This window comes from Musa acuminata, chromosome BXJ1-1 (assembly GCF_036884655.1).
Source record: "Musa acuminata AAA Group cultivar baxijiao chromosome BXJ1-1, Cavendish_Baxijiao_AAA, whole genome shotgun sequence".
Lineage (NCBI taxonomy): Eukaryota > Viridiplantae > Streptophyta > Magnoliopsida > Zingiberales > Musaceae > Musa > Musa acuminata.
Window position 1 is genome coordinate 38,923,130 of NC_088327.1, and position 15,844 is coordinate 38,938,973.

The 15,844-nt window shown below is 39.4% G+C and overlaps 2 protein-coding genes and 1 long non-coding RNA gene across 4 annotated transcripts; 1 reads left to right on the plus strand and 2 right to left on the minus strand.

The window, feature by feature from the left end:
• Window positions 1–2,262: 2,262 nt before the first annotated feature.
• LOC135678698 (putative disease resistance protein RGA3) lies at window positions 2,263–7,515 on the minus strand. Its single transcript, XM_065191788.1, has 2 exons — window positions 5,018–7,515; window positions 2,263–2,855 (listed from the first exon to the last, which is right to left on the minus strand). The coding sequence occupies exon 1, from the start codon at window positions 7,181–7,183 to the stop codon at window positions 5,165–5,167; it is 2,019 nt and encodes a 672-aa protein (XP_065047860.1). The 5' UTR covers window positions 7,184–7,515; the 3' UTR covers window positions 2,263–2,855; window positions 5,018–5,164.
• A 423-nt stretch (window positions 7,516–7,938) lies between these two features.
• LOC135678703 (uncharacterized) lies at window positions 7,939–14,484 on the plus strand. Of its 2 annotated transcripts, none has more exons than XR_010515054.1 (5): window positions 7,939–9,248; window positions 9,368–9,800; window positions 12,318–12,422; window positions 12,533–12,646; window positions 13,835–14,484. It is a non-coding gene; the product is annotated as an uncharacterized LOC135678703 (long non-coding RNA). The 2 variants fall into 2 exon arrangements; XR_010515053.1 differs by having other exon boundaries at window positions 9,440–9,800.
• Window positions 10,128–14,180, minus strand: LOC135678690 (uncharacterized). The gene is made up of 8 exons (XM_065191776.1): window positions 13,174–14,180; window positions 12,974–13,106; window positions 12,253–12,468; window positions 11,730–11,885; window positions 11,375–11,627; window positions 10,899–11,299; window positions 10,693–10,809; window positions 10,128–10,572 (listed from the first exon to the last, which is right to left on the minus strand). The coding sequence occupies exons 1-8, from the start codon at window positions 14,178–14,180 to the stop codon at window positions 10,213–10,215; spliced, it is 2,643 nt and encodes an 880-aa protein (XP_065047848.1). The 3' UTR covers window positions 10,128–10,212.
• Window positions 14,485–15,844: the final 1,360 nt, after the last annotated feature.

Sequence of the window (15,844 nt, forward strand, 5' to 3'; positions counted from 1 at the left end):
TGATGCAACCTGAGGGATTCGTGTCCAAGAACTGCCCAGATAAGGTGTGTAGGTTGCTTAGATCCATTTATGGACTAAAGCAAGCTTCCTGAAGTTGGAACATAAGATTTGATGAGGCAATCAGATCTTATGACTTCGTTAAGAACGAAGATGAGCCTTGTGTATACAGAAAGGTAAGTGGGAGCGCTATTAGCTTTTTGGTGTTATATGTGGATGACATCCTCATCATTGGGAATGACATAGGAATGCTATCCACAATAAAGGCTTGGTTATCTAGACACTTCTCTATGAAGGACTTAGGAGAAGCATCTTATATCTTGGGGATTAGAATCTATAGAGATAGATCCAAAAGGATGCTTGGCTTGTCCCAGTCCAGGTACATAGAAACTATTGTCAAAAGGTTTGACATGGAAATTTCCAAAAGAGGTCTCATACCGATGAGACATGGGATATCGCTTTCTACGAGTATGTCCCCAAAGACTCCAGAAGAAAGGGCGAACATGGATATGATACCTTATGCCTCAGCAATAGGGTCTATCATGTATGCCATGCTATGTACTAGGCCTGATATAGCGCATGCTCTGAGTGTCACGAGCAGGTATCAGGCGGATCCAGGCTTGGAGCACTGGAAAGCAGTAAAGTGTATCCTTAAGTACTTGAGAAGGACTAAGGATCTTTTACTAGTATATGGAGGTAATAGCCTTAAGGTTGAAGGCTACACTGACTCAAGTTTTTAGTCTGATGTCGATGATAGCAAGTCGAATTCAGGGTATGTGTACACCTTGAATAGAGGAGCAGTGTGCTGGAAGAGTTCCAAGCAAGATACCACTGCTGACTCGACCACAGAGGCGGAGTACATTGCTGCATCAGATGCAGCAAAGGAGGGAGTCTGGGTGAAGAAGTTCATCACAGATTTGGGAGTCGATACAGATAGCGACAAGTCGACTTCCTTATATTGCGACAACTATGGGGTGATTACTCAAATAAGGGAACCCGGGTCTTATCAGAAGTGTTCTGAGGAGGTTCCAGCTTATAAGAGAGATCGTAACCCGAGGAGATGTAGCAGTGGAAAGAGTTCCATCCGAAGATAACATTGCAGATCCACTAACAAAGCCATTGTCTCAGATTGTCTTTGAGCGTCACAGGGGTCTGATGGGGATCAGACACATAGGTGATTGGCTTTAGGTCAAGTGGGAGATTGCTAGTCATAGGTGCCCAGCAAGCCAATCACGTGAGTGATGGCACGTGTGACTTGATATATAATCTTTTTGCTTATTATATTTTGGCGTATATCACTTTATAACTATTGCATAAATGCATATATATTGTGATGTCCTTGGATTTGTGCAATGGGAATCGGATCGTGATGAGATCACGATAATGAGATCGATTCACCTTTAAACACATATCCTAAATAATCCCGGTCATAGGTTACTCGAGAGGGACATCGTGATAACCGGATAGACTGGTGTGCTGTATACCCGTCCATATGATGGATGCAGCTGGTCTCATAGCTACTCGTGTAGGGACACTAGGGATACAGTACAGGTGCTCATTGGAGAATGAGTTCATTGATTGATCCGCTTACGGAATGCTGGATGGTTGATGATGCCTTATTGTCAGACAACGATTCCGTAGTCCTAGTGGTGTATCTGGTTCTTAGACTTGAGACACCAAGGATGTCCTGTATGAGTGCTCCACTCTTTGATACCAGACTTATAGGTTTGGCTGTTCCCAGATCTAGTACAGCTGGTCATTGGGAGTGGTAGTCGACCTTACGAGGGCTATTGAGTGTCGATAGAGGATCATCCACTCTCGGTATCATGAGAGGAATATCCCATGTGTTCTTGCTCAGACAAATCCCTGGCCAGGGTCATTCGGGTTGAGAGAGAAAGAGTTCTCCGGGAGAATCCGATTAGAGCGAGACTCGAGTAGAAACCGTATGGGTCTGACAGCACCATGCTCGATATACGGTCTCTGGGATATTAGATGGATGAGGGACTATAGGTACATGGTAACTGAGGACAGACAGGTCCAATGGATTGGATTCCCCTGTATCGTTTGGGGACTACGGCGTAGTGGCCTAGTACTTCCGTAGTCGATGAGTCGAGTGAATTATTACAGAGATAATAATTCACTGAGTTAGAAGGAGTTCTGACAGGTATGACTCACGGCCAGCTCGATATTGGGCCTAGAGGGTCACACACATATGGTAGGCATTGCGATGAGTAGAGGTTCGGATATGAGATATCCGACGGAGCCCTTGTCTTATTGGATGTAGATCCAATACCCACTAGGGAAAGGACCCATTAGGGTTTTGACACGGGATCTCTATAAATAGGAGGGATTCACAGCCTCATAGGCTAGAGTCTTTGCTTGCCCTTCCTATTCTCCTCTCCCTCTCCCCCTCAGAGTAGGCCTGGAGTTTTGAGGAGCGTCGTCGCAACCCTGCTGTGTGGATCACCGCTAGAGAGGAGGACGCTTGACCTCCTTCACCCTCTCCTAAGGATCTGCAAGGAAACAGGGATATACGATCTCCCTAGGTAACACAATCTCTATACGCAGTTTTGTGTTTTTGCGGATTTTGCGCACCAATCTTCGCACGACGATGAACATCTTTTTGGGAATTGGGGATTTTTGTTTTCTTGTTCTTCCGCTGCGCATATGATGTCGCCCCCCCTATGATTTCCCAACAGTACTTTCATCAGTCAAGTCTGCATGCTTTTTAATAAGTAATGCTAGATCAAGATCTAATACACCCAGTGTGAATTGCACATGCTCTAACCATTCTGAATAATTTGATCCAGAAAGTACAGGGACACTTGAAGCATATGAGTATATATGCGGAAGTACCACTGCAAAAGATATATAACAACATTAATGCTTTGAGTTTGTCAAAAATTGATGAACTATTGATATCATCTATATTACACCTTTGGGTGAAATATTGACATATCTAGTGTTCACTCAAGAATATTTTGGAGGACTGATACCATCCTTGAGGAATAGGTATTGTTACCTTTGGGTATACAACCCTAAACTGCAAGGATATCTAAAAGAGTATCATCCTACCCCATCACATAATTATTTGAATTAGATTCTCCTTTGGGATTATCTAAATCTCATAATTATATGTGCCATTATGAATATTATTTCTTTAATATCATTTAGGACTAATTCTTTAATATTATTTTATAAGTCATTAGTCCAGGTCACTTTGGTGGCTTCAAGACTAATGCCATGATATAAAATAAAAATGTCCTATAAATGATAAAGCTTTTATTGTAATTCATATCACAAAAATCTATCATCCTAGGCCACTTTGGCAACTACTAGTCAGATAGAACTTAGGGAAATGAATTACAAATAATATTCATCAATTTATTTAATTTTTGCTAAGCAATTCAATAATAAAATGACCATAATAATTATTGAAAACTAATGCAAAACAGTTCAATAATAAAGAACAATAATAATTATTGAATATTAATACAAAACAATTCAATAATAAATAACCATAATAATTATTGAACAATAATGTAAAACAATTCAATAATAAAATAACAACAATAATTATTGAACATTTATATAAAGCAGTTCAATAATCAATTACCATAATAATTATTGAACTTTAATACAAAGCAATTCAATAATAAATAACAATAATAATTATTGAAATTTAATGCTAAGAAGTTCAATAATAAATAACCATAATAATTATTGAACATTTATGTAAAGCAGTTCAATAATAAAATAACCATAATAATTATTGAACTTTAATAAAAAGTAATTCAATAATAAATAACAATAATAATTATTGAAATTTAATGCTAAGAAGTTCAATAATAAATAACCATAATAATTATTGAACATTTATGTAAAGCAGTTCAATAATAAAATAACCATAATAATTATTGAACTTTAATAAAACTCATATGATAATTTCAAACATATACATGTGAAAATAAAAAAATTCCAAAAACAATAATTGGATTTTAATTTTATTTAACACATATATAATGAATAATTCATATGAGAAAACCATAAAATAAACCATAATTTATAGTTTTTTTTTTAATCAAAATTAAATCCAATCAAATAATCAAAAAATATAATCATGATTAAAATTAATCATAATTATAATAAATGATATTTATCAATTTTATAATTGAGAATATAACCTAAATTTCTCAATTTCATAATGATAAAAAACCGAAAATATTTGATAGGATATATAAATCGAAAATATGCGAATGGCAGAACTGTAATTTGACAGAAATTAGACCCGAGGGCAAAACCGTAAATATGTTGACAGAACATAAACTGTAATTATGATATTTGCAAAGGGTAAAACTGTAAATTTTCAAAAACCCTATCCTCGAGGACAAAAACGTAAATATGCCAAAACCCTAATCTGCCATCGCCGCTGCCGCTGCTGCCTGCGGCTTGGCCGCCAGTACGCGGCTGCGGGCTTGGCCGCCAGTACGCGGCTGCGGGCTGCCGCCTGTGCGCGGCTGCCAGCGACCGCCTGTGCGCGGCCACTACCGCCACGGCACTACCGCCGCGGGGCTGCTACTGCTCACGCGCGGCCGCTGCCGCTGCGGCGGTTCCTGCCCGCGGGTGGCTGTTGCCAGCACGCGGCCGCCGCCTGTGCACGGCCAACTCACGCATGGCCGCCGCCTGGGCTATCTGCCTGCGTGCGGCCGACCGTCGCATGGACGGATTCTGGCCGTGTGCGACCGGGGTTCTGTGATGCCGTCGCACGGACGGAGTTCTGTGATACCGTCGCACGGACGGAGTTCTGTAATGTCGTCACGCTACTCGGCGTAACCGCAGATTTGCAGCGAGGTCGATGGTGACCATTACTGCTTAGCAGTTCTTGGAAAACAAAGGTAAACCGGGCTCTGATACCAATTGTAAGCATAAAAATCTGTAATTATGCTAAGTCAATAATGCGGAATTAACCTATATGCCAGAATTTGAAATCAATACATAGATCAAATTATACGATGCGTACCTTTTGAAGCCATCCGTTCAGAGATCTTGTTTGATCTGCTCAGCACCGTGATCCAAGATTGCTGCAGGCTCCGTCTTTAATCCGATCGCGCTGCGGAATCTGCAGGGAGTGCGAAGAGTAGACCCTTTCTCCTCTCTTCCTATCCTTTCACAGGATCACTCCGAGGAATCGTTCCGTAATGGACTTAGTCTTGGCTAAAATATCGCAACGGAACCCAATTCTATTATATATCTTATTCAATAAAAAGGCCACATATTCTAACATTAGCAACATCGTAGCATTTAAATTATGGAATCCTAACACTCTTAATTTGGCCGGTCTTGAAATGTTGTCCACAGCTTTTCCAAAATATGCATCTCGTACCAGTAGCGTCCGCAGGGCAGGAAATTTCCCCAGCGTCTCGTGGATTTTGGAAGACGAGTAGGTTCCTGGTAAGGACAAGTGATGCACATCCTTCCTTGGTTCTGTGGCAGTGTATGGCGCTAGCAACGCGACACCTTCTTCTCCCGATATATGTTGTGCAAGGTCATGAATGAGGTCGTGCATCTTGCATGTTCTCAAACTGCAATATCCTTTGACTTCTAACTCATAATCTCTCCAACGAAAATAATCATGCATGATATTACCCAAGAAGTCTACGTATCTACGTTCTTTAACTCGGCGTACATCTTGAAAGAAGCATCTCTTGTGTAGCTCCATGAAAATTCGGTGGCCTTTAACCTCCGGTTCTGCTGTTCCTTCCGATGGAATAAACCCCTGAGCCATCCACAGTCGAATCAACATGTCAACTTCTATCTCGTAATCTTTGGGGAATATGGCACAGAAGGCGAAGCATCGCTTCAGGTGCGAAGGCAAGTCATTATAACTCAGAAGCAGTGCAGGTAGGATATCACTACCGACTTTGGTAGCCCAGATGCTACTTTCCTTTATAGCAGACCACTCCCTTTCATCATTCTGGTAGCTCATCATGCTGCCCAGGGCCTTCACTGCGAGAGGCAATCCCCCACACTTTGTTACAATGGCTTTTCCAATCTCCACCAGATTTTGATGCTGCTGCTTATCATCATCTTGTCCGCTTGGAAATGCTCTTCTCCTGAACAAATCCCATGAATCTTCTTCAGATAGGAATGGCAGCTTGTGAGTGGTGAGCGTACCCATCATGGACGACACTCCATCACTACGCGTGGTCACAACAACTCTGCTTCCGTCTCCTCCGCAAGCTAACAGCGCTTTTAAGTCGTCCCACTTCGATGAGTCTTCATTCCATACGTCGTCTAACACAAGCAGATATCTTTTCCCGGCCAATACATCTCGAACACTGCATTGTAACATGTCCATAAATTTCAGGTCGCTCTGTCTCCCAGTGGCGGAACTGATGATCGCTTTAAGAATCTCTCCCAGATCAAAAACAGAGCCCACACAAACCCAAATACGCAATTGGAAATGCCTCTCCACCCGCTTGTCTTGGTAGATCAGTTTAGCTAAGGTAGTCTTTCCTAATCCTCCCATGCCAACTATAGGGAGGACTGCAATCTTCTCATTCTCATCCTGCTGTTCTATTAGCAGCTTTACTATCTCATCCTTCTCCTCGCCTCTACCAATAACATCCGATTCCACGACATAAGAGTGTGTTTGTCGTACAGTTGGGGGGGTTTGCTCTTGTGTGCGAACTGCAAAATTGAACTTACGACTCTCTGCTGCAATCTCATCTATACTCTTTACTACTTCGTTCAATTTCCTTGCCATTTTGAATCGAAAATAAAGTGGATTATGGGATGAAAAGAAGTCACTGACCTTGCCCATCATCTTGTTCTCGATTGCTCTGTTACTCTTCCTGAGGGTTTCGAGATTAAATTCGTCGAGAACGTCCTCTGCAGCGTAGGCCGCATCCCTGAGTGCCGTCAACCAATTTTTGACGGCAGTGTCCTTAATCTGCTGCTCCTCTGCATCTCCAACGATGGATTGAATCCGCAACAACGTCCTCTCAAGCTTTTCCAGGTCCTCCTCCAGACCCCAGACACCACCTATCTGCCGGACTACGCTATTCTTCGTTGAGCCGATCAGAATTTCCAAGAAGGACGAGAGAAGTGCCTCGACAACCATGATTATTGTTGTCAGAATATGGTGGTGCTGGAGGTTCAATGGACGATGTATCTCAGGTTGCATACGAGTCTTTTGCACCTCTCCGACCTTATTTTTCTTTCTCGCTTGGATGGGATGGAATTTGTTAGCTGCGGATGCAAGCTACTAACGAAAAAGTTTCTGCTTCCGTGGATTGCACGCAGCATACGATACTATTCCTTTCTTCTTCTTCCTCTTCTTACAAAGCGGTTAACGAAAAAGTTTCTGCTTCCCTGGATCGCACGCAGCATACGATACAATTCCTTTCTTCTTCTTACATAGCGGTTTTCTTTAACTATGCAACCCGAGAGGAGTTGCTATCTCCTGCTGTCTCATAAACTTTCTATTCATCGGAAGAAACTGCTTATGCATATTGACTTGGTGTCAATGGAGTGCAGACATATTACTTCACATCCAATGGAGACAGACAGCATCAGGAATCTGATAAAATGCTCTAATTAAAGCGAAAAATGCACCATCAATCTTCTGCTTTTTCGACAATAATCCACCGTTCCAGCCTCGGCAAGTTCATCTTTTCGGCACAAGGCAAAGCAAGAACATGAAGCAAATCATTACGTACACCCAACCAAGAAGCAAAGAACCTCTCGTTCTGTGAGTCCAGGGGAAACCTGCCCTCTTCTCCATTACACAGGATCAGCATACCTTCCTTTTTCCCACACAAAAATGAGATGTTTTGGTAGCTCGAGCAAAAGACGGCAACCATTTTTGCTCTACTTCTATAGCTCTCTGCTAATATCAATTTCCCTCCTCGCTTACACCGTCTCTCTAGTTTTGGGCATCCCGAGGTTGTCGAAGCTTCAAGGCTGGTGAAATATCACCATAAACCACCATCGGCGTCGATTTTAGCTTATGGAATCTCTCGAATTCCTTATCTGAAGGCGAAGATGATATGTTTGGACAACAACTAATGGATGAACTTTGGAGAGATACGAGCTGAGTAATGCATTCCATTAACGATATTAAACATGGGGAGTTTTGAGAGAAGAAGTCTTTCGAGGGATGCAGGGCAATCTGCGACAGCTCATCATGGAGGGAGGCGAGGCTTTTCCAGAAGTTGGATTGCTCCGACGAGAACAACCAGTCGCAGTGACGGACGTGCAGTTCTGCCTAGCTCCATGATATGCCCTCTCCTCGAACCAGCCTCTGATGGATTCCTTTGATAGACGCCTCGAGGACACCGTTTTCCCAAGGAATGGCTTGTCTCACCAACTCTACTACTTCACCTCCTCGGCTGCTCCTCCATCCTCGTCAAAAAAATAAATACCGCTGGGATCAATTGAGAAATTGGATAATTTAAAATTTTAGTGCATGCAAAATTTGCCTACATAAATCAATCATCATTGTGTTTGAATCTAACTAATATCAATTCCATCAAAAAACACTTGAGCTTCTAAGTTATAAGTCAAACCTAGTCAATATAACTCAATTCTTCTGATTAGAACATAGAAGTCAAACACAAACTTGAGTCAAAGGGTTAATCTTTTAAATTATGGGTCAAGGCTATTATATGTAATCCGATTATTTCAATCATTGTCGATACGAAAATATAATCTCTTACACATGAATATTTCCAGCAAAGACATTATGAAGATAGGAACATTTTTACCTGACAATTAATTGCTCAAATTTTTTTATATTTTGATACTGTTATCATATTTCTTAATTTTGCATGAAATTACAAGTTATATCATTATGTAAATTTAAATGCACCACAACGAGATCAATTTTGAAGATATCATCTCTTTTCTTCAACTTCTGAAGCTCTCTCTCTCTCTCTCTCTCTCTCTCTCTCCAGATTGTGTATATCACACAGAGTCAACCTTCCATAATTGCTTGACAAGCAACCACCTGGTGTCCCAACTGCTTGTTTTGTGTGTGTTCAATGGCAAGAGACACTCCAATATGCCTACATTTCGATCCCGTGGGTTTGAGTTGCAGAGACCCATCCAGCATTATGCTCTTTGGGACTGTTGAGGATTAAATAGTTAGACATTGGGCTTCTTAACCCACACTTGATCTGCATTGGAAATGGTAGCCAACTTGATGAATTCATGTGGTGGATGCACAGAATCTGTTCGATGAAATGCCTGTAAGAAGTGTTTCCTTTGCATGTTATTTTTTTCTTTTTGTCCTTTAGAGTGTTTGATTGAAATATTTCATATGACGACAAACAAAAGGTGTTCATTTAAATTTCGCTACTCTGTTCAGTTTAGGATACAAAGTTGACGGATACATTGAAACTGGAATCTGAAGATCATAGCTGTTAAATTTGTTTCGCAGAGCTCAACTCCAGAAGAAGAACAAAAGCATTTGCCAGAATAACATCTATAATAATGAATTTGTCACCAGGAGAGTATTCAAGAGAAAGTTTTGCCCAGTTTCATTGGTTAAGATGAAGGATGTCCTTTGAAGCACTTCAGATTCAATGAAAGAAATTCGAGGTCATTGAGAACTCACAAAGAAAGCAACAGTAACAGGAGGCTGAAATCTATTCATAAATTTCAATGGTGAAGCAAGCTCTTCTGTTGATCATTGGTTAAGATGGAAGACATGCATAGTTAAAGCTGTAAAAGTAGAGGTTATTGGTCATTGGTGAAGTGAGCAGAAGATTTACCTCCGCTCGACACGGTTCTAATTCATTGTAAGTGTAACTTCGCCTATTAATAATTACAATACCAGTTGTTATCTAAATTGTTTGGAATTCAGAAGCATTGAAATTAAAATATCTTTTGCACAATCCATGAAGTGACAGCATATATAAACGGGAAAATAGTATATTACTTCACAATTGTTATCTGACATCCATATGATTTTGTGTAGCTGTTTGAAATTTAAAACTATTGGACTTTGATATAATTTTGCTCAATCAATGAAGTGATAGCATCTATAATTTTCACAATTTCTCTGAGAATAAAGGTTATCATTTGAATTTATCATAAACATGCTACTTGCCAAAACAAATCAATCATGAATTCTAAAATTAGTGAGTATTAAAATAAGTTTAAAAAATGATATTTTGAGTACATAAATGAAACATTTATCATAAACACAAGCTATAGTATGTTAAGAGCTTTTAAGTTTCTTAAAAATGCTTCTCCTATGTGGGAACCGCACTTTACAAACACAGCTGGGTAGCCAATGGGAGCATCAACCCAGGCTTCAAACCCTTGATTATGCCCTGGGTGATTGAAAGGCCTGGTGAAGATCTTTCCTGTCCAAATGTGTTGCCAGGAACACCCACCTGCCATAGGGAAATAGGCCTTGACTTCCTTTTTGGCTTTGTCAAGGACAGGAACTACCAGTATATCTGTCCCAACTAAGAACTGCTGGTATGTCAAGCTATGTACATGCTTGTCATCTGGATAGTGGAGGAATAGATGCCTAGCAACAGGCAAGCCTCTCTGAGCTGCCTCCTGAGAAAAATAAATCAACAAAAGAAGCACATCAGAAAAATGAAAAGAGGATTTCTTGCATATAGATATTAATTTTTTTGAAACAAAATCTAATATCGACATACATTTATGAGAATGTACCTTTACAAGTTGGATTCGGTAGAATTTCCAAGCTTTGTATATCTTGGCACAGCGTGCAAAATGAGCTAATGTGTTTCTGTTAGAGTAAAACTGGCAATTGGACGATGGCTTGTTTCCCTGTAGATGCTACAAATGTTAGTGATGCTTCCACTTAGGGAAGTATGGAAATCAAACTTTGCTACTAGCTGAATTTTTTTGGTGCTTACTTCATGTGTCCGGAATACTACATTGAATGCATTTAATTCCATCCAGCGCATGAGAAGTTCTTCGCTTCGACGGTACCTGATGATAGGCATGTCTACTGTACAGTAGCCTCCAATATCACTATGGTTGAAGGCAAAACCTGAGAGGCCACTGCTCAGCAAACCTGTTACGCTACTCTTTATTCCATCATTAGCCTGCCAACTTACCATTTGATCACCCTCCCAAAACAACATAGACCACTTAGGGCTACCTCTGAAGCCAGCCCTCATGAAAAAGACTAAGTTTTCTTCTGGATCTTCCTTCTCCTTTCCATGACAGGTTGCTGCCCAATCATCTACAAATTCCCTGTTGACCTTAGCCCAAAGTTCAGGGTATCTGTTATGAGCTTCAAAGGGGTCTTCATCTATGTGAAAATATAAATACTATGTTAGTGTTTAAACATCATACTAATATTACAATAGAGAATTTTATTGAGTACCTGAATAGAGGTGAGCATCTAAAGGTAATCCTTCACCAAAATCGGCCATCCAACCTCTTACTCCAGTATCCACCATTTCGCGTAGAATTTTCTTGAACCAACTACTTGTTGCAGGATGTGTAAAATCCAACATTCCCACATCAAAAGCCGTGTTCGGTATCATGTATGTTCCTTGTGTTTTATCTTTTACTAAGATGCCTAAACTCTTAGCTTCTTCAAACAGATTCTTGTATTTGTTTGGCTTGTCATCAGTCTGCAATTGACAATGATCTCTTTTTCAGTTAAACTGATGACTGAATGAAATTGACCCATCTAATTAAATTGAAAAGGGCTCCAATGAGGGAAAGTTATTTACTGGAACAAGGCAGGGGTTGCAGTAGGTCATGACTCTAATATCATGAGTACGAAGATCGTTGACTAGCTCTCTCCATCCAGCATAATGGCAGGTATCAACTTCCCAGTTCCACCATAATTGTGACCCAATTACTGTTTCCCTCTTGCCAACCCAGTCCTGCAAGGTTATCACCTAGATTTTAATAAAGATTACAGAAAACATGCATGCATGTGTTGCAGGATGTCGTTACAGGTTGTCATGAATTCACACCACTAATTTTGCAAAGTGGTGGCTTCTATTTCTTCTGACTTCCCTTCTAGTTTTGAAGATCTTAGATCTGTGGTTAGCCATTTGCTATTTATTATAAGGCCACGCACACTTGAACAAACACTGGTGGCAAATGACATGATTGAACTTGTTGGTAGTGGTAACTTCATTTCATATAATTATTTGATGTGACTTACCGAGCTTATCTTGTATTTATCATAATTTTTCTTCTTTGAAATATTGTTCATATCATGATATTAGCATCAGTTTCAATCACCTGCAACCAAAATGCTGAAATAGGAACATCATGATCCTGTAATTGATCCCACACTCTGTGGACAGCTTCTGTGCCTCCCTGCATCCCGACAACAGCACCAGAAATAATCCAGTTTGGAAGCACTGGAGGTCTCCCTATGGTTTCTGTATAGGTTTCAATTAGTTCAACAGGTGAATATCCGTTCAGTATTCTTCCTTGAGCATAATTTCCATATATCTGTAAGAAGAATTTGCATTAGTTGTTTGTCATGCGGCTAGAAGTTTGATATGTACCCTTTCAGAAATACAAGTTACAACATGAAGAAGAAAAGATTAAGAGTTGAAGCGACTCAAAACTGTGCAGTCGAAGACAACAGCGTCACAAGACATGAGGTTGTCGATTGTCTTAGTATAAGGTTTGTCTCTTTTTTCCTAACTATGCAATTATGGATATACAGAAAATAGCCATTTAAGTGAGCTAATGTATAGTATTTCATTTTCCCGCAACTTTATTTTGTTTTCTGATGAAGATAAAACTATTTCACTCTGTCATGGTAAGTAAGATTCAGAGTTGGAAGATCTCATAAATCTTTGATACTCTTCCATGTTAAGAAGTGAAAAGGCAATGTGTTCCACAAAGAGTCCACTCTAATCCCATTAGCAAAAATTGTAGAACTCAAATGTCACTTTCGAAAATTCAACTACAAATCAAATAAATCATAGCTTTTGTCAGATTCAAGTACCTGAATCTGTACTCTATCAGGCTTTGTGAGATCAAAAGCTGAATAATTGTATCCTTCAAGATAAAGGGATCTCATTTTGGAGGTCATGTAGAATGGTGAAGGGGCATATGTCGTACTCCAATCACCTCCTGATCTGTCAATTGCGAAGCAGGAGAATTTACAATTTTGATTCTAAAAGAACCCTAATAAATAATGATTACCTGTAACTAATCAGATTGGCTGCGAAGGTGATGGGTTGATCTCCTCTTCCAATACCTTGCTCTTGGACAATTATAGGCACCCTCTTTCCTTTGAACTCCATATGGGAGAACTGCTCCCCAAAACCATAGAACTTTTCATCTTTGTCACTCGCATATGTGATGAAAACTTTATTGAATTCTGTAACCACTTGCTCTTCTCCTTGCTCATCCTGTGATGAGAGTGCAACAAAACCTCTTTGCCTTGAGATGTATGCAATGCATTGACGCTGCATTCGGATTAGTTTCCAGCTTGAGCCCTGTAGAATTCTTCTTTTTGTTACACTTGGGCTCAATTTCTTATCATATTCACCAAACTTTACAGAAAAACCAATTTGATTGCTGCTCCTCTGTTCAAGCAAAAACCAGTATCTAGCAACAAATGAAGGTTTCCTAGCCCATCCAAATCTGATTTTTTTCTTCCCCAGGTACAAGCTTTTCTTAGGAAGTATGTTAGTCTTCTTACTGAAGAGCCTTCCTGTGATCATCAGAATCGGGGAGTAAGACTTATTGAATGATTCAGGAGTTCCTTTATTGTTTGAGTTTGAAAACCCAGATAAGAGATTATCATCTTCAGCATTCTCTTCAATGTCCGTCTCATAAAGGACCCTTATTTCTTCCACAGACTGGTGCTTGCAGATGAAAAGAACATCACCATCCTTAATAGCGAAAGAGCCTCTGCTCTCCTCCACCTGAGTCTGGACAGCTGCAGCAGATATGAAGGCCTCTCCTGGGATCGTAGACCATATGCTCCTGTTAGGCTGAGATCGGTGCGAGATCGAAAGGCAGCCACCATTTCTGCAGCTCCAAGCAAGCTGGAAATCCTCCCCAATCTGATAACTCTGGTCTTGTGAAATCTTGTGTGGACTGAAGGAGAGTCCTCCATGGATGAAAGGCAGGCACTTTAGGGTGGAAGGAAAGGGATTGTTGATGTGCTTGTGGTGCTTCTTGGAGATCCTCAACTCTGGCATGGTTGGCTAATTGGGAAGTGATGCCCTCCTCCTGTAGGTTGAAAGATTCAGAGATCCAACTGCCTCTATATATACAAATAGCAAATTAATCCTGAATATTCTGGTGGAGCCCAGATCATCACTATCTTGAGCAAATTCACCATAGAGACCTTTTCTTGTGTCAGATGCATTTACAGTTGTCCTATTTCTTCTTTTCCTTAATTGTATTTCTTTTATATAAAGCATCTATTATCATTATGTATTTGACAAATTCCCAACTATTTTCATGTTCTTTGTCATGTAGAAAAGTGTTGTATTTTGTTCATTCATGTGGTTTTCTACCCTTGAAATTAAAAGTGAGAGAGACAGAGAGAGTGGAAAGAAAAGAAATCTGTCCATGGGGTCCAGGAGAGATTTCATATGCAGTGAACACAAAGATATCCTTTTTGTTTTTTTTTTTTGGTGGTTTGACAAAGTTCAAGTTACAGATCAAGGACTTGGTCAATTGATCATTTTCATGATATAGATGGAAATAAAAACATGTATATCAGGACCATAGATTCTGAGTGACCTTAAAGTCTGAAATTTTGAAAAGAAAAAAGTGAATATGGACATCTACTTTCACATTTCTTTTACTTGAAAACTGGAACTTTGAGTATGATGCTAGAGAAGTTTGACTCTTACATCATTCATACCTAATCTTTCATATCCAAAGACCTACTCTACTCAGTGAAAATTGACCAGATTGTTAAATTGTTTGCCAAAATAGTAAGTTTTTTTATTTGCAAATAGTGAAAATTAATAGCTATATGTAAATTTAATGTATCAACTATATACACATATTATATATATATATATATATATATATATATATATATATATATATATATATATATATATATATATATATATATATATGCCAGTGAAAGTTTCTATTAATAGTCAAACATGGGGTTTAAGTATATAAGAAAAAAATTGCAAGTTTATGAGTTTTGTTAATACACTAAAATACAGAAATCACTGATGGAATACATATGCAATTTTTATAGATATCCACATGTTGGACAGATTGGATGTATCTAGATGAGTTTCTGGTCTCCTGCATTGCCGGATGAATGCCGCCAACCCAACCTGCTTGGAACAAATTCTTCAAAAGAATATTGAATAGGAAACATTGCCATGTTTCCGGATCTATTCGTTGAGTATGTGTTGTGTATCTACCCACTTTAAGAAAGGAATTCTGGCTGGTGCACCTTCCCGTGATTGCGGGAGCATACACAACTTACATACGCACATTAGAGTCATTTTGCATATTATGTTCGGTTTGATGGGGACTAAAAATTTCGACACCGTTTCATTATATTTAAATAAATTAATTTAACATGTAATAGATTTAATCTACCGTTAGATTTTCAACTCTTTCACAAGTTATAAATCATCATATATAATAAATTCACTTCTTATTTTTAGCCTACTTAGACATAATTATAAACTAAGCCGCAGTCAGAGTCTACACGAGGAAAAAGCTAACAATTCTTATACGCATTGGGGAAGCCGACAGTAGTAAGTTTTCCAAAGTTAGATGGTGTTTTGAACGATGATGTCCATCTCGTATTCATTTCCGTAAGTTATTCGTTTTCATTAGTTATCTTTAATATTTTAGTTTCTATATTTTTAAATATTAT

Excerpts from the sequence above, each read along its gene's own strand:
- LOC135678690 (XM_065191776.1), bottom strand. The coding sequence starts at position 14,180 with ATGCCAGAGTTGAGGATCTCCAAGAAGCACCACAAGCACATCAACAAT. Across the intron at positions 13,107-13,173 it reads GCCAATCTGATTAGTTACAG|ATCAGGAGGTGATTGGAGTA; the intron begins GTAATCATTATT and ends CGCAATTGACAG. Across the intron at positions 10,573-10,692 it reads ACCGAATCCAACTTGTAAAG|GAGGCAGCTCAGAGAGGCTT; the intron begins GTACATTCTCAT and ends TATTTTTCTCAG.
- LOC135678698 (XM_065191788.1), bottom strand. The coding sequence starts at position 7,183 with ATGCAACCTGAGATACATCGTCCATTGAACCTCCAGCACCACCATATT.